This window comes from Budorcas taxicolor, chromosome 3 (assembly GCF_023091745.1).
Source record: "Budorcas taxicolor isolate Tak-1 chromosome 3, Takin1.1, whole genome shotgun sequence".
NCBI lineage: Eukaryota > Metazoa > Chordata > Mammalia > Artiodactyla > Bovidae > Budorcas > Budorcas taxicolor.
The window spans coordinates 78,935,579-78,956,635 of record NC_068912.1 but is presented as its reverse complement, the minus strand read 5'-3'; the positions used below and the strand labels follow the sequence as shown (position 1 = coordinate 78,956,635).

The 21,057-nt window shown below is 38.1% G+C and overlaps 1 protein-coding gene across 1 annotated transcript in view; it reads left to right on the top strand.

Annotated features, from left to right (window-relative positions):
* PDE4B (phosphodiesterase 4B) overlaps positions 1 to 21,057 on the top strand; it is a 533,352-nt gene that overhangs the window by 499,211 nt on the left and 13,084 nt on the right. The window contains exons 8-9 of the mRNA XM_052638243.1: positions 15,153 to 15,246; positions 20,708 to 20,886. Of these exons, the coding sequence (XP_052494203.1) occupies positions 15,153 to 15,246; positions 20,708 to 20,886 (273 nt within the window). The remainder of the gene's footprint in view (positions 1 to 15,152; positions 15,247 to 20,707; positions 20,887 to 21,057) is intronic.

The following is a 21,057-nucleotide window of genomic DNA, read 5'->3' as shown; positions in this document are numbered from 1 at the left end:
AAAAGAAAAAAAATTGTATCTGAGGTTGCTAAAATCTATGGTAAGAACAGATCTTCTATTGGTGAAACTGTGAAAAAGAAAAGAAAAAATTGTGCCAGTTTTACTCCTCAGGGTGCAAAAGCTATGGCCTCAGTGTGTGATAAGTGCTTAATTGAGATGGAGAAAGCACTAAATTTGTACAATATTTCGAGAGACTGTATTCACATAACTTTTATTACACTATATTGTTATAATTGTTCTATTTTAGTGTTATTTACTATTGTTAATCTCTTACTGTGCTTAATTGTAAATTAAACTTTATCATTGGTAAAAGAAAAAGCATTGTATGTACAGAGTTAAGTACAGTCTTCAGTTTCATGCATCTACCAGGAGTCTTGGAACATATCCTCCACTGATACAAGGGGACTACTGGATAGTATTTACTAGGGGAAATTATTCCATGCCTAAAATATACTTAATAGTCTATCCTTAGCTCTTTTGATATTTACTCATTGCTAACCAGGCAGTGGCAACCCACTCCAGTACTCTTGCCTGGAAACTCAGTCCATGCGGTCGCGAAGAGTTGGACACCCCTGAGCGACTTCACTTTCACTTTTCACTTTCATGCACTGGAGAAGAAAATGGCAACCCACTCCACGATTCTTGCCTGGAGAATCCCAGGGACGGAGGCATCTGGTGGGCTGCCATCTATGGGGTTGCATAGAGTCGGACACTACTGAAGTGACTTAGCAGCAGCAGCGACCATTACTTATTAAATAGGACAAAGTGAGCATGTAATGTAGGAAATGAAAATTTCTAATTCTTGGATGAATAAGAAAGCTTAGTTTTTTGGCCATTGTTATAAGAGATACAGGACTTGAATGTGAAAACTAAAAAAATGTGAAAGATTTCATTTCTGGAGGTGAAAGTGGGGAGAAGAGATTATTTAATAGCCAGGATAATCATTTAAGTATAAGAAAAGAACTGACAGTTGAAAAATACAGTCTAAAATTTCAGTAGCACTTGTTCACAGCAGTGAACTTCTAACTTCCTCTTTACCCTCTATCTGCTCAATATCAGCAGACCTATTGAAAGTAAGGAAGTTTTATGATAACTTGAGAATGAAGAGAGGTAGGCTTTACCCCTCTTTTGGTATTTTGTTGCTGGAAAACCTCTCTTGGCTCAAATGCATCAAAGCTCTGCTAGACTTCTTGACTTTCTTTTTTTGAAATTCTGCCTTAGCTACTTTGACTTGAATCCGATTTTCATAGACTATTCTGTTAGCTATCTTACCGGTTAATATCATAGCTAACATTTTCATTATCTGGGGTTTTATTCATGTCTGTTCCAAACTGCAAGCTGTTGACTCCTGAAATTGTGCTTCAGATTTTTGAGGCTTCACATTTGCTTAGGGTAGTGGGGCTAAAAAATTATCAAGGAGGCATAGCTTTACTTCTGTCTTATGGTCAGAACAGAAGTGAAAAGCAAATGAAGGCTTTGGCCAGTTATGGTAATTGGTTTGGGGGTGGTTTTCTTTGGAAAAGCTCTCTGCAGTTCTAGTTGATTTGGTCACTTAGGAAATTTGTTGGCTTGAAGAATTTTAATAACTTACCGTGGTTTTGACCAACACTAGGACAGTTAATGACTTCACCAGTGGGCACAGGACTTTAAAGATGGGACATTTTTTGTTTCATTTTCATAAATTCATGGAACATGCTTAGATTATCCAGGGGTAATGTGCATTTCTGGTATCCTTTTGCACACCAATTTGATTGTGAGAAGCTAGGGACTTTCTGATGGGTCACTAATGAGATGGACTCAAACTCCTGCTGTAATAGCCCAGAAGGATCAGTTTCACTGGTCAGATGCTACCCATCTACCAAGATGAAAGGGCGCAGTGCCTTCCCTCTCTCAGCTCCTATCCATTGTGATCGCTGATACTGGCTCCGTTCTATAATTGGTCAGAATGATTTAGCTAGATCTGCATTTATTGATGTTCTTTTTGGCGAGGACCAGTACTTTACTTGTGTTCTTGACAAGAAGAACTGCCACAGAGTTTTTTCCTGCTGCATTGTAACACACTCAGGATCCAGTTACACAACATTCATTTGCATCTTTCTTACCAATTGCATGGGAGCTTCCCTGACCATATCTCAAGATTAATCAGTGTTGTTTTTCAACCACTTTACAATCAGTATAATCTAATTTCAGGGCATTCATTTTGTTTTGCTTGCAATATTTAAAAATGCTCCTTTACTAGTAATCTTTTATGTGTTTGAGGCATAAGGTAAGGTCATCATTGAATGCTATATAAGTAAAATATTAACAATAAAATTTTCAGACTAATAAAGGTCATAGATTGCTTTTCAATAAAGTCTTTCTAGGGCCTTTGATAAATCATAAAATAGGAGAACTTTGCCAAAAATAAACAAACAAAACACATGACTCCAGGGCAAGAATGGATTCTCTTTATTTTGAGAGTAAGATAAATATATTGAGTAAAAAAAAAATGAGCTCTTTCATAAAGGTAATGAATAAGGAGGAAATATTAGTAAGTAATAATTCAAGAGAGATTTTTCTTCTTTGACCACTTCTTTTCGAATCTAACAGTGTGAGCCAGGACTGTACTTTCCCAAGAACTCTGGTTCTGCCTGAGTGAACATTAATTACGGGGCCATGTAGAGATTTTTAAGGACCATGTCTTCACTTACAGCTTATTTGCTCTTAAATCTTCCTGAGGTACCAGGATAGAGCATTACAAAAGGATCCACTCTCTTTAAGTGTATAGCTGTTTGTTATTTTTGTGTTATCAGATCCAAGATAGCATGGTAAGGAAAGCTATCTGAAGAGCACTTTGCTTCTTACACAGCATTCTCATCTATGTTGTCTCATCTGATGATCACCAAGAAGAAAGTATTATTATATCTCCATATTCAGTGTGAAACCAAGATGCAAGCTGATGAGTCCAAGATCCTCAGACAGTAAATCCTGATGCTTTGAATCAAATCTATTCTCTTTGCTTCAAAGTCAGATGACTTAAAAATAATAATTAAAGGGAACTTCTCAATGTAATTTATTTTATTTTTCTATGACTTGCTAACAAAACATATAATCAAAGAATTTTAAAGTTAGCATTCAACCAATCCTCCCTATTACTATTCAGACCTCAGCTTAGATGGTATCTCTTTAGAGAGGCCATTTTTATTGTGATTATCCTAACTCAGTAGCTTATTTGTTTTACAATTTGCTGTCACAATTTATGATTTTTTACTTTTGTTATTGTTGTTATAGAACTTTTTTTTTTTTTGCTAATCCCCTCTCTTTGACTCTAATGTTATTGGTGACATGAATTGTTTCTACCAAGTTCATTACTATAGATCTGGTGTTTGAAATAGCTCTAGGCATGTGGTAGGCATTCAAGTAAGTATTTGTTGGATCAATTGCATGAAGGCTGGGCTTGCTTGATGGCTGAGGTGGTAAAGAATCTGCCTGCAATGTGGGAGACCTGGGTTCGATTCCTGGGTTGAGAAGATCCCTTGGAGAAGGGAATGGCTACCCACTACAGTATTCTTGTCTGGAAAATTCCATGGAGAGAAGAGCCTGGTGAGCTACAGTACATGGGGTCCCAAAGAGTTGGGCATGGCTGAGCAACTAAAACTTTCACACACTTGGAAACGTAATTTGTTGAGAACCAGCTATATTATTTGTGGCAAATCTGTTAGAATCCAAGAATGCTGTTTCCTGTTGCAATATACCATGCTACACATAGGTGCTTCCTATAACCAATACTAGTTTTCCTAATTGTTAGCTTTGTTAAGAGGGCCCCATCTGGTTCACAGTGACTCTTCAAAGTACCCTCAGAAGCAGGAAACGTTTGTACAGGAGCCTTCTTCCAAATCAATCAGATAATAGTGAACAAAGTCTTAGAAATATATGCTCTTTCTTTGTAAGCAGAAATATGAAGCACGTTTTTATTGTTGTTTGGTTTGACACTGAGTACTCAGCTTATTTTTCTCTTGGGAAATCTGCATTCTGTGGACAAGAATATAAAGTCTACAGAGACTGACAATAGTCATTGCACACTCGTTTGGAAGCATGGAGGTAAATACATGTCATGTCTAAAATACAACCATATCTGCTGTGTCTGAAGCATAGCAGCTTAGTTCTTATGCCATTATTGGTTATACTTTTCATTCCTGACATATTGCTGCTATTCGTCTCATCCCCACCCTGGCCATATATTCAATTCAGATGTGCTACTGGATTGACCTCAACTGGGGAAATCTGAATAAAATCCATGTTTAGTACAGTTATCACCTTGTATCAGGCAGTCAGTCTGTGGCCATTCATGGCTTCTGTTTAATACAAGATAACTTCTGCAGTCTCTTAATTTCACAAAATTGGCTACGTCATGAAATCATGAAAGGCTAGATTTCAAACAGCTGGACATCTCCAAAATAAACTTTCTAAAGGTATGGCTTTAATACAAGGCCATGTTGAGTTACAGCTTCATCTGACAGGCTTCATCTATCTTTCTGGCAATTCTGGTTTGCACTCCTTAGACTAGTGAATAATCTAAATGTCAACCAGCAAGCCAGAACGTCTATGAGTAACTCATGGGTCACATAATCTGTGTGACATAGCACTGCATCACACCTGCAGCAGCATATCAGGGGAATTCTCTAGTTAATTTCTTGTCAACAATGAAAGGAGGTTAGGTGCTGAAGAGCCAACTGAAACCTCCACCCAGATGCAAATCAAGTGAAAAAGATGCCAGGAGCTCAGATTCTTTTAAAATTCAGAGCCAAAATTCAGTTTTAAGTGCAAATTCTACAAAGGTCTCATACACTTTGGCAACCACTGTGTATATAATTTTCTAACCTTCTCATTTTAAAGGTAGAAGAACAGTCTCTAAGAAGCTCAACAACTTGCCAAGTTTCTCAGTCTAAGTTACAATATAGGATTTTATTTTCAGACCTAGTTGGATACTCAGCTGATCCTATGTCATGATATTATGATGTTGAGTCTATTGTTAGAGTCGTATTTATGCTGTTAGACCCCACTGGTAAAGCCATCCTATAATCAGAACCCTTTCTACTTCATGTAAAATCTGTGCATCCAACTCTGAAACTATTTTTATAATCCTTTCATGCTCCAAGAAACTTAAACATCTGGGAGTACACTGTATGGATACTTGTTCAAAATATTCATCCATCTCTTAACAAATTTTAGTAGCTAATAACAGGAAAGACAAAATGTAGAACAAGTTGACTATCTTTTTTGAAGATAAATTACTTAAGACAATTCATCCTTTAAGGCTTAAAAATATACTCAAATCTCTCATCTATGGCAGATTCTTCTCAGTTTGCAGGTGCATCTTCTAGTATAGGGATTATCAAAATACTAAAACAGATAGCATATATTTATTCAAGGAAGAAAAAGATATTTCAGTGTCATCTGGGGATTTTCTTTCTTTATTTGATGGTCCCTAGACTTAATCTTGAAAATTTCCAAACTAGGGGATTGTCCCAAACCTGGGAAGCAGTGATTCCCAGGGCAAGTTTTGAAATATCCTGTTGTCTTTTATCTCAAAGGGCATATGACAATTGGTAGCAGAAATCAATATCATTAACATTAAACACAATATATGCCACATAATATGTTTAAAATAGGTATAGTAGTAATCTCAAAAATCAACTATGGTAGATTTTTTTGGCTACAAAAATACTGAAAATTTTAATAGGGCAATATTTAATACAGGATTTTAAACAACACAGAGGATGTAATAGAATAAAATTGGAAATCAGTTCTTAAAGAGAGTCATGACCAGTCCTTATGGGGATGACTTTCTTGTTCTGGGGTATTGGTTTCAAGTTAAATATGAAGGCTTTCAAGCACAGAACATGTTTTCCACTAGTCAAGAGAGGGCATTAGACTGAACTGTCCGTGGGTCTGATCCATGGTAAGATTTCTAATTTTTAAAATGTAACAAGTTGTAGAACCTCTGGCTGTGAAATGGTTCAAAAGAAACCTTGGTCATCTACTTTGGGATCATATTAACATCCCATGGCCTTAGAACTGGCTTTAGAAGCTTGAGGTTAAATATTAACCATCTTGCACAGAAAAAGTGATAGAAGGCTTAAATGTAAAAGCAAAAGAGTAACTAAATAGTGTACCTTGATTCCTCAGTTTTTTTCAATTGCTACAATGATTTTTATCATCTGTAAAAATAAATAAATAAAGCCTATGCAGTGGCCACAGGACTGGAAAAGGTCAGTTTTCATTCCAATCACAAAGAAAGGCAATGCTAAAAATGCTCAAACTACTGCACAATTTCACTCATCTCACACGCTAGTAAAGTAATGCTCAAAATTTTCCAAGCCAGGCTTCAGCAATATGTGAACCGTGAACTCCCTGATGTTCAAGCTGGTTTTAGAAAAGGCAGAGGAACCAGAGATCAAATTGCCAACATCTGCTGGACCATCGAAAAAGCAAGAGAGTTCCAGAAAAACATCCATTTCTGCCTTATTGACTATCCCAAAGCCTTTGACTGTGTGGATCACAATAAACTGTGGAAGATTCTGAGAGGGAATATCAGACCACCTAACCTGCCTCTTGAGAAATCTGTATGCAGATCAGGAAGCAACAGTGAGAACTGGACATGGAACAACAGACTGGTTTCAAATAGGAAAAGGAGTACGTCAAGGCTGTATGTTGTCACCCTGCTTATTTAACTTATATGCAGAGTACATCATGAGAAACGCTAGACTGGAAGAAGCACAAGCTGGAATCAAGATTGCCGGGAGAAATATCACTAACCTCAGATATGCAGATGACACCACCCTAATGGCAGAAAGTGAAGAGGAGCTAAAAAGGCTCTTGATGAAAGTGAAAGAGGAGAGTGAAAAAGTTGACTTAAAGGTCAACATTCAGAAAACGAAGATCATGGCATCTGGTCCCATCACTTCATGGGAAATAGATGGGGAAACAGTGGAAACAGGGTCAGACTTTATTTTGGGGGGCTCCAAAATCACTGCAGATGGTGACTGCAGCCATGAAATTAAAAGATGCTTACTCCTTGGAGGAAAAGTTATGACCAACCTAGATAGTATATTCAAAAGCAGAGACATTACTTTGCCGACTAAGGTCCGTCTAGTCAAGGCTATGGTTTTTCCTGTGGTCATGTATGGATGTGAGAGTTGGACTGTGAAGAAGGCTGAGCACCGAAGAATTGATGCTTTTGAACTGTGGTGTTGGAGAAGACTCTTCAGAGTCCCTTGGACTGCAAGGAGATCCAACCAGTCCATTCTGAAGGAGATCAGTCCTGGGTGTTCTTTGGAAGGAATGATGCTAAAGCTGAAACTCCAGTACTTTGGCCACCTCATGCAGAGTTAACTCATTGGAAAAGACTCTGATGCTGGGAGGGATTGGGGGCAGGAGAAGAAGGGGATGACAGAGGATGAGATGGCTGGATGGCATCACCGACTCGATGGACGTGAGTCTGAGTGAACTCCGCAAGTTGGTGATGGACAGAGAGGCCTGGCGTGCTGCAATTCATGGGGTCACAAAGAGTCGGACACGACTGAGCCACTGAACTGAACTGAACTGAACTGAATATATATATGCTCACATACTATATTTATAAGCTATAAATTATATAATTTATAGTTAAATGCATATAAGTTATAGTTAAACGCATAGTGAAAATATGTCTTTAGATATAAAAATAGTGTCTTTTGTCTTTTTAATTGTGTCATTGAGCTACTCTCAGAGTTAGGGGAATTTTAGTTCATAAAAAATTTCTCTAAATATTTTTATGAGAAATCATTTAGGTCTAGAAAAAGTCAGTTTTTTAGCATCCCGATAATATGTGCCAAATCTCCTCTTGAAAAGTTTTTAGAAAAAATCTAAAAAGAAAAAAAGCAGCAAAGAGTATAGATAAACAGATGGGTAAGAAGAAACAACTAATGATTTTGAGAACTGTTCAAGACCTAGTATCAAGTTGTAGAGCAATTATATTCAAAGTTATATTTAAATTCTTTTGATGTTTTTCAGTTCTACATATGAAAGTGCCAATGGTTGGTCTCTACTTTGACTTTTAAAATATCACTTGAACAGATACTAGTCCTCTAATCAGCAAATGGATTTTACTCCATTTTAGCTTCATCCTAAATGCCCGTGTTTTGCTACAGAATTATGGTAGAGGTTTCCATGATTGTTTTTTATTGCATACTTAATTATTGTGGATTATGATGTTACTGTACAGTTAAGAGAATCACTCAATTCTAATATGTGTAGATGTTTTTCTTTCTCATCTGGCACATGGACAGTAAGAATGACTTAGTTATATTCCTTGGAGCACCAGGGATTTACTCTAGGTATTAATACAGCAATATGTGTCTGCTAGAATGCCCAATCATGCAATTGTCAACTTAAAAAAAAATGCACAACGTGAAAGATGTGAGTTAAGTTTTATTTGAGGCTAAATGCAGACTGTACCCAGGGAGACAGTACTTCAGATAACTCTGGGAAACTGCTTCAAAGAAGCAGGGGGAAAGGTCAATATATATATATATGATTTTGGTGAAGGGGGAATACATGCAACTGAGTGCATATTTTTCCAGAAAGTTTCTGCTTATCCCATGAAGCTTTCTGCTAGTCACAAGAAGCAGTCGTCACTATGAAGGATTTTGGTGCTTTTATAGATATGAGGAGATACAAGAATTGGGCTCATAATAAAATCAGCTCCTGAAAATCTTTAACTATCTGAAGACCTGTCCTGCCAAGTTTTCCCTAAGCACAGAACTGCCTCATTTCTGCTGTCACCCTGAACTCCCTTTAGGGGGTATTGAGGGTCACCAGCTGCAGCAGCATGTGATTTAATCCTGTAGAGGTAGATGGCAAGTGCCAATTTGTAGTTGACAGAACTATATAGTATCTTAAGTAGATATTAATGGACAATGGCAGATTATTCCTTTCTTAACCCCATTACCAACTCACTCAGTTCAATTCCATTTGCCTTTTAAATAGGACAAACATGTCATCAAAGAAATTGGACAGCAAGTTTCAAACAGCTAATAGAGTCCATAGGGAAAGACTAAAGGACCCAAGAGATGAAATGCACATTGTCAGATAATCTGAAATGCTAAGAACTGTGGAAACTTTATAAACTGTGGGTTTATAAAGGGTTTTAGAAAAAGTACACTGTATTCCCATTTTTATTATTGTTTTTTAAATCAGATTTTGCAAAGAAAAGTGTAAATGTTTAGGAATCAGGTCCTTCACTTCTTTGGGTCTTCTTCATTTTTTCTCATGTAAAATTAGGAATATGGAAGGTGCAATTTTTTTAAATCAAAAAGAACCTGAGAAAGTCACCATTTTACAACTACAGGAATTGAGCACCAAGAATTTAATTCATCTTTACCCAAGATCATACATCTGCCCAGTGCCAGAACTAAAAGATGAGCTCATCTTACTTCCATTTCTTGCTAAACTGGGCCACCACAGTTTCAACTTGCTTCTACTGCCACTAGCATCCTATGATTTCAGGCAGAATTTTAAGCCTCTTCACTTTTCCTGATGCCCGGGAATTCTTATTAAGTTATGACTAACAAAGTGTAAAATATGAGTCAAAATTTAGTCCCTAATAAAGTCATTGTGACTCTAATGACTTTGGCAGTTGTTTCATACTGCAAAAACAGGAAGATCTCACACAATAAGGCGCCTGTCTCACAGATGGGCTCCTGAGCAGACGGCCACCCACAAGGGTGACTTCGGGGGTTGTCTTCCTCTCTGGAGAACCTTTTTTTCATCTGTACAGTTTCATCTACTTACTTTATCTTAAGGTTGTCAATGAGAGCAAAGTACCTGTTTATCTAGTCTTTGATAGGCTGGAGAGTATTTTTGATCACTAAAAACTCACTCTTAAGTGATTTCTAGGTCCCCCTAACAAGCTTAGATTAGTTTTAAAAGTAACTCTCTTATGTGCTTGATACTAGCCTCTCGTATTATTACTCTTCTAGATGGTTTTATACTCAGAAATATAGAATTCCCAAGTTTTAGGGATGAATTTCTGAGATCATTCTAATCCTGCCTTCCTGTGTGATCAATTTAACTAAGAACTTTTCAAGAGAGTTTCTAATCTGCCTATAGATCTTTGTACAAAGTCCAAACTAGTCCTCTGATAAGAAATATAGTAAAGTGGTGAAGTATTCCATCCCTTAAGAAGAAATTGGCTTGGAAACAAATACTCTTAGTATGTAGCATTGAAGCTAAAGAAAAATTGAAGCCATAAAACCAAATGTTTACATCAAGTGTAACTGAATTTCAGCTTTTGCTCATCTCTATATTTTAAATAACTTCCCATTATAAAGCCATCCTACTCAAAAAAAACACAAAATTCACGTATGATTTTACAGAGGAGATATATACTAGGCAAACAATATTGAATCATTTAAATTGAGAATGGTATCTTTTTCTTTTCCCAAAAATATCACTGTAAACTCTGGCAGTGTTCATGAATCTAGTGTTGGGTATAAGCTTAAGGAAGCATTGGAGGAATTCGGATTACTAAGGGTTCATTCACAAACTTTGCTTGTCTGTGTTGAAAAGAGGCTTTGCCATTTCCTCTGGGACCTTATTTCTAGGTGAGCTCTAACAGGGTTTTCTTGTGAAGGCAGATTCTTAACAGAATAGGATCTGTGTACCTTAAGTTGTAGAGACACATTTGTCTTTGAAATAGTGTGCTTCTGTTTGTGGATTTCTCTATTCCATTTGTTAAAGTAAATAATGTCTGATTCCCTTTCAATCTTGTAACTCCTGGGGCCACAGTGTCCCTAAGGAACTATTTAATCTTCTTATCTGGACTGAACAACCAACTTGATAAGGAGACAGGGAGACTCCAAGGGTCTTGGGTTATAAAACTCTGGAGGGAGAATAACCACTTCTCTTCCTTTGTTGGTGACTTATTCTGAAGGACTGAAGCATTTCCTATTTGGGTTGTTTTTCTCAGTAATGTTAAGAGAGTTTTGTTTTCTGGGAAATTCTGGTAAACCAAGCTGCTGTCCAGACTGTAGGAGGCAGCCACAAAATGCATCATAGACTCTCGACAGGTTTGGGCTGAGATCCTAAAATCATGCATCACTCTCATTTTGTATATAAGAGCTAAGGTGACTTCACCAGCCTGCTATCTGTTATCAAGAGCTGAGAATGAAAGTCTAGATTCATCTACTATATCATAGCTGCCTCTGGCTCAACAGAAACAACTCCCATATGGGAATCAGATGCTGAAAACCCCACTAAGCTAAGCTCCCTAACTCTCTCCCCAGCCTAAACCCCAAACATAAGCTATTCCGTTCCTTGGTATGTCTCATCATGCAATCCAGCTCTTGTCATACTCTGCATTACTAGAATGTAAAAGATACCCCCTGTCTGCTCCTCCATGGCAATGTCTGCCTTAATTTGTACCCAGCTCAATATAAATGGGCCATTCATAAATGCTTTTTGATGAGAGCGGTGATTGCCTTTAGTCGAACCCTTCCTTAGGAAGAAGAAAAACTAAAGACTACTGCTAAGCAATATTTAAAGAACACGGTCAGTTTCTAATACTGAGTGACCTCCATCCGCCTACTTCATCATGTTGTGCGTTTTATGTTTGCCTTAAGATGACGTTGGGTTTCGGTGGCACTGTCATGCCTTTAGCAAAATGCTCATGTTGCTTGTTGTTTAGTCACTGAGTCTTGTCCTGTTCTTTTGCGACCCCATGGACTGTACCTTGCCAGGCTCCTCTATCCATGGGATTTCCCAGGCAGGACTATTGGAGTGGATGGCCATTTCCTTCTCCAGGGGATCTTCCAGACAAGGGATCCAACCTGCATCCCCTGCACTGCAGGTGGATTCCTTACCGCTGAGGCACCAGGGAAGCCCTAAAGGCTCACTGAAGAACTAATTTAGGCATGAGAAGGAGAGAGGCAGTTTTCACCTGTTACTTACATGAGTTCCCTGACCCTTCTGTGAGCTCTGCAAGAAACGTGAGGAGTCTGGTTTATTCTCAGCCCTATATCTTAGAGCCACCTCCCTGTTCCCACGCTGGGACTGATTGACGCTGTATAGCAACAGGATTCTCTGGCAATAAAAGGAAATAGGAAAAACGTAAGAAGGAAAGTCTCTCCTAGTCTATTATGATTGAATTTCTACCTGCTCTTATATTCTGAACTGAGAGGCCAATGTGGCCAGTAAAGAGTTGGCCCCACCCTCACCTGACAGTTAACTGCATTGGTTAAGGAAGATGCCCTAATATATCTGATTATTTCTACTAGGGTGAAACTGATTAAAAGCCTGAATAGTGTTTTTTGTTTGTTTGTTTGTTTGGAGGAGTTTTTGTTTTTGTGTTTTTACTGCTATATCCTCAATGCGTTGCTTGGCATGTCTCAGGTGTCCATTAAATATTTATAAAATATATGGGATGAAACAAAATTATTCAACTAGTATGAACCTGACTGATGCCAAGATCTTGCTAAGTTTTTCCAAGAGATTAAAGGAACCAAAATGAAGATGACTGTGTGAATGTTGCATTTGGCTAAGTCTAGCACAGAGACATAATTGAAGATATCATCTGTCTCTATGTTTTCTACAAGATATTTTTTGCCATGCTCCTAGTAAAGTTTGTTTCTTTGCCAAAATTCAGCTGATCCGTCAGAGCACAGAAACCTGTCTTTTTCAGTTTCTGAGTCTTTTAGTGTAAGTGCCTATCTTTTGAGAACTGAAAATGAGAGGCTTTTATGACTGAGTGGTTATGTCTTAAAAAATAAAGAACTTAGAACTTACACCTGGAAATTCTGATTCACCTGGAGTTCAGATTGCAGAGTGGTTCAATAAGTAAAACACACTAGCTCAGATGATGATTAATTCAGAGATTTCTGGTGACTGTCACTAACATTTGTATCATGGGAGGGAAGACCCAAACATCTACCAGCAGGGTTCCCCTGAAAGAGGGTGATGGTACATGCCTCTCTGAGGACAGTTGCTCGAGCCTTGAGCCAGAGGACCACAATACTGACTTGCATTGGCTTCACCTTGAAAAGCTTGGTATCCTGGGCACAGGCAGTGGTGTGAAGTGGGCCTGGATGCTTGACGTGATGCCATTGCCAGTGCAGGATGCTCATTTAAAAGGGGAATGCCTCACAGGAAAGAGAGCCAATTGCCATTGCATGCAGGCTGTTGCCATGGTGCTTCGCTATTTCTTTAACATGCTGTACTTGAGCTGAAGTCCAGCGGGTAGGGTAATGGAGGAGGGAGGAGGGGAGTAGGATGGGCCTGGTGGGGAATCCCACTGCAGAGCTCTAGTCTCTGACTTTCTTCATGCCTGTGATCTTTCTAAAGCTGACAAGGTAAGAGAGAGAGAGAAAGAAAGAGACACTATAGGAAAGAATTCCTCAACATGCTCCATATTGCAAAAACAAAACAAAATAAAGATTAATTTAACGCTTAAATATTTTTTTCATGAATTAGAAGATGTAACACTGAAATACCGAAACAGCAGTCATTCATAACCCTGAATAATTCTCCATTCATGCAGCAAACGATAGCTTGTATTTCCTAACACACTCCAGATCCTAAATGGAAAGGTTAAATGTGTTTAATTCATTTGTCGAATGCAGTCTCATGTGCATATTAATGAGCTGATGGAGGACAGAGAATTGCATTCTGTGTACGAAGTACTTTTAAAATTAAACAGATTAATTCCCAATCATTTCATTGTGAAAGAAGTCTAAATGCACTGGCCTGCCATTGATGCGCAAAAAATCCCCCTAAAAGCTAGCTTAAAAAAATATTCTTGTATTCTGAAAGTCTAATTTGAAAAACAGCCACAGTTTTAACTTTTTCAATGTTCAGAAAATAATAAAACACACCATCACTTGGAAACCCTTAAATCAGCTTAGCTCTGTGCAAAGGCTGTATCTGCAGTGTCCGGGTCTCCGCAGTGGAGAGGGTTAAAAACACCTAGATGAAATGGGGGAGGGTACAGACTTCGGATTCCTTAAATATTCATGGGGCTTCCTCCATTTTAATCTTCTCCTTTTAAAAAGATGGCTGTGTTTCCCAGCCTGGTGTCCCCTCAGGAAAGAAGAATTGTTCCTTCCTTGCAGAGTTCAGCTGAGCAGGACTAATCTAGAGTGGAAACCCCTTCGGCCACCAGGACTATTCATAATTCATAAGTGTTGCAAACCAGCCAGCTGAATGCATTTGGACAGGCTCTTGCTCCTTCGTGCAATTCCTGATTTCATTACTCTCTCTGCCAGGAAAGAAGCAGGGAGCACAGGCGAAGATGGGCTTTGTTTGGATTAGGAAATGCCCTAAATTTTGGAGGCTTTGTCTTTCATAAGTTTTGATTATTTCACCACTGAATCTGCAAGGCTTTCCCGATCCTGTTGGGACTGCTCTCAGAACTGTGAATTCTTTCAAAGGGGATTTGTGGATTGTGGCAAGGAGTGCTTTCCAAAATGCCTGAGGCAAACTATTTGTTATCTGTATCTTGGGGTTACATCAAGGTGGGTTAATTTGATTCCATTATCTTTGGTAGCATGTGAAACCTTTACAGTATGTTTTCTGTGAAGTAGAAAAGCCTCTGTAATGATTTAACTGTGTTATCACTTAGCCTGCTGAGGCGGCTTATTGTGAAGTAAGGGCATGTTATATTACATTGTATTTAAATAGACTGTGCTGTATTTTAACCCTGTTCGTTTTACTCATCTCTGTTGTTAAAGGATGCTTATCTTTTCTGCTGTTTTTCCTTAAATTTTTCACATTTAATAGCCTCTTACTGTATAGGTTATTAAATTATATTTTAGAGTTAATTTTCAATAAATATATTTTAAAATGTGGTTACATTTTTAAGTGAAATTATCTTAACTTCTATTAAAATTCCTTTCCCTATGTTTACATCTTCAAAAGAAATCAGATGTTAATTCTAAGACATCCTGAAAAAACCTCTTTTTTCTAAGGTGACGTTGGAACAATTTCACATTAAGGGGATATTGTATTTTGTAGAAACAGTTATTTATCTAATGATATCTGCTTACCCAGTCTCTTGGTTCTTAATAAAGTTGGAAGCATCTAAAATTATAATTTGCTATTTTTTAGGTGGTTAATACAATTTTGTTTTTTATAAACAGTTCAAAAGAATGCTGAACCGGGAGCTGACACACCTTTCAGAAATGAGCCGATCAGGGAACCAGGTGTCTGAATACATTTCAAATACTTTCTTAGGTAAGATATTCACCAAAAAAACTGTTCCATAATTGAATTTTTTTAGTGTTAATTTCTTCAACCTCTCTGGGAATATTACTGTGTGAGTTTGGAATTGGGTTAAGTCACAGAAAAGCAAATCCATTTAAAATAAGAACTGAAGACAACCTTTAAGGTAAAAAAAAAAAAAAAAGCAAGCAAGGTTTTGTTTTAAAAAATGAATTAAAATATCCATCAAAGAGAGAAGGTTATTATGGGCTAGTTGAATTTATATAGATCTCAGGTCACTATCTACCCACCCACCTTGGTCTCTGTCAAGACCTCTGAAAGGGTGGGAGTGGGGGGCTGTGATCATCCAAACCTTAGGGACAATTTCAGTTGGCTCCTCTGATGTGGTATTCTTTCAATTCTTCCAGTAACTGGGCTTTGAGCAAAAGGTGATTTGACCCATGATAATAGGCTTTGGAAACTATTTGACTACTGCTTTGCTAAGGTGTTTCTTAAAGATAAATTGGAGGAGGGCAGAAAGAATCATCACCTCTCTGAAAGAGTTGGCCTTCTGCAAGCAGCATGCTTATCTCCCTGATTTCATACTTACCTTTTATCCTCTGCCTTCACATTGCTAGTATTTAAAACATGGCACTGACAGGAAGGGTTTGCAGCCATGCCTAGTGACTACTGTCATGCATCCTGTTTGATTACTAGGAATTTCTAATCTTGTGTTTAAAGCCATTCCATTGCATATTTTTCTTAAATCAGGCTTGCAGGATCTGCCAATCTGTACTTCAAAGTCAATGGGTAGCATTTAAACTCTGATCCTGTTGACTTTCAATTACCACTGCGCTATGCTTATTTAGCAGAATTCCATTTTCCAGGGAAATGACCTATTCTTACAATTGAACATTACACCTCTCTTTTTGGCATTGCTACATATCCTTACATCAGTGAACATTTGCCTGGACATCTTATGGAAACACATACCTCTTCTGGTTTTATTTTAAAAAAACATTTCTATTTCCCTAACACCAAAGCAGTTCCTGCTATCGGCAGATCAATCTCTGATCTGCCTAGTACAAAGCTCACAGCACTTCTCTGTGGCCAGTAGGCACTGGCATGATTGACAAGTGCCTTTCCAACTATTTCCAGTGTGTGGGTATCTGCAGCACCTGGTTTTCTCCAGCAGCAGTTGCAACAACCTTTGTCAGAGAACAAAGAAAAGATTTTTTCATGTAGCCTAGTTCCAAGAGGAGCTAGAATCTAATTGAACAGAAAGCATTGTATACTGATCCTTATCTTCTCCATTATTCCCACTTTATTCCTTTGAAGATAGGCATCTTCTCCTATCCATTTTAAATATGCTCTGGTCTGTGAAACACCCAATCATTTTTCATAACCTAGGGGCCGTTTTAGGGACATTTTACAGGTTAATGACTATGGTAAAGAAGAATAAAATCAGTAGGTGCAAGAACTCATTTTTGTTTTTGTAAACATTGCATGTTAAGATACCAAGGCTTGTCTGTCTTCTCAAAAGAGACTCTGAGCACTGGAGTAAAGCTACAGGAAGTCTCTGAGCCTGTCATCACCCAAGGTTGCACCTAAGCAGTCCTCTTTACTTGTCGCCTCTTTCACTAATGGCTTGCCAAGGACCATGAGAATATTTTAGTATACCAATTATTCTTATTTTAGCATCGAAGGCTATCAAGTGAGAAAGCTGAGAAGATAATAAAAATGAGTTCTCAGTCTCAACACTGCATCTCAGGAACTAAGAACTGTCAATTCTGTGGGATATTTCATTTGCTATTGAGGTGTTTCTCTTGAGGAAAGCCTATCATCTGGCTTCTTATTATTCCAAAATTAAATTATCAAGAGCAGGTTGTTTGAGGAAGGCTATTAGAATCTCAGTCCGTACACACCTAGCATTTGGAGGGTGTTGAGTGTAAGCATGTGTTTGCATGTGCATTTGTGTACATGAATTTGTGTATGTACAAGGTAGACCGGATCAAACTAGACAGATGGATAAAAATTTTAAATATTCTTCAGAAAATTTAGGGAGAAAAAAGTCCATCATATAAGCAAAAGATTCATCAGCTACCTCAATTATAAAATGGGAATACTAACTTTCTGTGACTCTGGTATTGATGGAGTTTATAATCTTACTAAAACAAACCTGGCAACCCAGACTCTCTGGGATGAATTGTAGGCTTATAGTTTGATAACATTCAAAAGCAAACAAACAAACCTTGTTTCCAAATTGCAAGTGCAAGACATGGAACTCTACTTTCTGTCCGGTGAGCCTGGTGGGTATTCTGGAGGACTATGAAGTCTTCTTCATAAAATGTCAGATCTGAAAGGGACTTCAATGGCTTCATCTAGTTTCCTCATTTTCCAAGAAAGAGAACTAAGGAACAGAAGGCAACTTAGCTTGACCAAATTAATTTTAAAATGTTCCAGAGTCAGAATTAGGACTTTGCTCTCTTGACTCCTAAATCTAAATACCTGGCATTTCTTTGGGAAAGAAGGTTATTAGGCTGTCAGAACATACAGAAGAAAATCACCTTTAAGTAATAGATGTATTCTTTGGGGAAAAGTCTTTGGGAATCAGGATTGTTGCGCCTAACAATAAAACATTTTATTAACAACTCCCAGTAATATAAAAGGCTCTTAGAGCACAGCTCTAAGAGTATAAAATGATAAGACCTTATTGATTACAGTTAAACTTAAAGACCAATATCACAATAAGAGTCATTGAAAGTCACAATATGTCATCCAGGACAGAGGGAAATCCTGCACTGCAGGGATCTGTGAAACTTGTGTTGTTTCATTTAAGAGGATGGTATTCAGATGGACAGCCTGAAAGGCAGGTGAGAGACAATCAGTGCAGACACTCTGTGATGCTGACATAGGATAATGGGCTCAAGTTGCTGGTACAGGAGGAAGGAAGGACTCAGGGGGAAGGAGCATAGATTTAAGCAAGATCTTTAGATGTGATATTACAATTTAGTTAGTATTGCTACAAACAGAGCAAAGTCACCCCCTTTAAATCCCTGACTTACTGTCAGGGATTGAAACTCTCTCCTACATCTTGAAAATCTTGAAAAAGAATTTAGGAATTTTGCAGGATTAAATGCTGCAACCTAGCCAAGAAAGCACCTCCAATGATGTCATTATCAGAGTTTTGATGTGACCATTTCTTGCTTCTGTTTATTTACTTATTTATTTTGTACAGTTCCACTGTTTCCCCATTGTAATCTGATCATTCTATAAACGTAAATTCACAAAGTGTTTATTATGATTCTTTGAGTGTATGTTTCAGGTTATTTCCGTATGGCTCTGGCTAAGCATTTAACAGAGGAAATTCAGAGTAGGGAAACCCATCAGTTGTTCCAATGCCTGCATAGGGAAACACCCATTAATGTCCAAATGGCATTCTCTGTGGGTAATGGGTTTCTTCTTTATTGTAACATTCCAGACAGAGTAGTGGTTTGGCTCAATGACTCGCTGTTGCAGGGAATCTTTAATTAAACACAGAGAAAAAGCTGCTAGTTTCACTACAGATTTTTGTATCTGCATTGGCACAGAATAATCCAACAGCTTCTTTAACCAGAATGGTAAAGAATGACATTAGGAGAGGCAGGGGCTATAGTGGCCTTTTAGCAAAAGTAGATTATTAGGAGTAAGGTGACTGGGAGAAAAGTAAATTCAAAAATAATGCCATATATAGTTTTATGCTAAAGACTGAGAGACCAGAAAGAGATTTTAATGGGAATCTTAAGGGGCCTGGGTTCTATGCTATTAAATCACTGTCTGGAACAAGGTAATTGCAAAATAAATATCTGTTGAATAAATTGCCCTTTGAGCTTGGGAAAGTTGCTGACTTCATCTGAAAAATGAGTGTGTGGGATTATTATTGGTTCCCAAACCTGGCTCTGACCATCAGAGTCACTTGGGCAGCTTTTTTTTTTTTTTAATTGGTTCAGTAGGACTGGGTGGGGCTCATAAGTCTGTATTTTTCAAAAGTTCGCTGGGTGATGCTGAACCATGTTGGAAACCCCTGAACTAATCAAGATGACCACTAAAATTCCTCCCTAAGGTAGAGCCATAGGCTGATGAATCAAGGAGGTGGGGGACATGAAGAGACAGCACTGAGATTCCAGGGATAGAGAAAACCCTTGCTCCAGCCCTGCAGCCAGGTGCCCAGGGTCCAGAACAGCTGCTTCCGCGTCTGTCTCTGGGCTCGCTTTGCTTTGATGAGTTGTCCACAGGGTCCTGTGAGCAGGCGGAGGTCTCTAGGGAGAACATGTGACTATGCCATCAGCTGCCAGAGTTGAAAGCAAATCGTCTAGATCCCGGCAGGCCATCTGGAAACGTGTCATTTTCAAATGGGGAAGTTGTCTTTGGATTCATTTTCGCTGAAACAAGTAGAGATAAAAGTAGGAACTTTTGGAAGCTGCATTAACTCTTTCAGCCACAGGGTCTCATTTAGTTCAATGACATAGCTGTCAAGCACTTTACTAAATGATAGCCTCAGTGCACCCACAGGCATATCTGTGGCCTGAAAGAGTTGATGCGTTTTGAAGAAGAACTCTCAGGATCCATCCATCCCCCTGTGAAGTGAAATAGAATATTTGATTGCTGATGTTTTAATCTCATGATATAGAAGAAAGAGCTTCTGAGCATGTAGATATGTTTCTCTCACTAACCCTAGCTCTCCTATTATCTTGTTGTAGCAGAATTTATTAAAAGATTAAATGAGATGATTATAAATATTTAATATGTATATTTTAATAAATGTAATGCCTGTTACAAATGAGAGGCATTGTTATTATTTATTCATGGGATTCATAGACACAAGGCATGAAATAATACTGAAAGTATAGTCTTTGTCTAAACCTCAGATGGTAATAAACCAAAGCTTTAAAGTAATCATTTAAAGGTTATAAACCATTCATTTTTCTAAATATATGCCACTCATCTAAATCGAACCCAGCTACAGTTATATGGATCTTTTAAATTAAAAAAATAAATACAAATATAATAAAGTGAGCAAAACATAAAGCCTGTTTTTATTAACCTGTGCTTGGCTACATGAACATTTTTGATTATATACACAGACAAGTTATTCATTTTAATGAGAAATTTACATATAAATGTTGATGTCACACCTTGAAAATGTATGAGTGTAATTCCCCCAAATCACCCTGCAAACAGAAGACCTGGGATTGAGTTCCACCCGCCATTCTTGAACAAGTGATTTAGCTCCTCTGGACCTCATTTTGCTGCTTTAGAGATTAAATCATCTATCACAGGATTGTCCTGGAGGTCAACTGAGATAATGCTAGGACAGCCCTTCCTAAGGTGTGCTATCCATGACAGACCATTAGAAGTTGTTTTGAATATTGTAGTGGGTTTTCACTGGCACACAGGGGTTCTCACTTGCATGCAGGGACTGAAAAACCTATTTTTGTTGTTGTTGTTATTATAGACAAACAGAATGACGTGGAGATTCCATCTCCCACCCAGAAAGACAGGGAGAAAAAGAAAAAGCAACAGCTCATGACACAGATAAGCGGAGTGAAAAAACTGATGCATAGTTCAAGCTTAAATAATACAAGCATCTCACGCTTTGGAGTCAACACGGAAAATGAAGATCATCTAGCCAAGGTGTGTACAAGCTGGGTGTGTACATGTGTAGTGCTGCTTTACAGCAGACAGATGTCCAAAACCTCCTATTAGAAAATGGTAGTGGTCGCTTTTGCTTTATTATTAAATAGTATGATGAGGCTGATGTACCCTGTTTTTCCACTGCTGTACACCTAGTTAAAAACCCTTTTT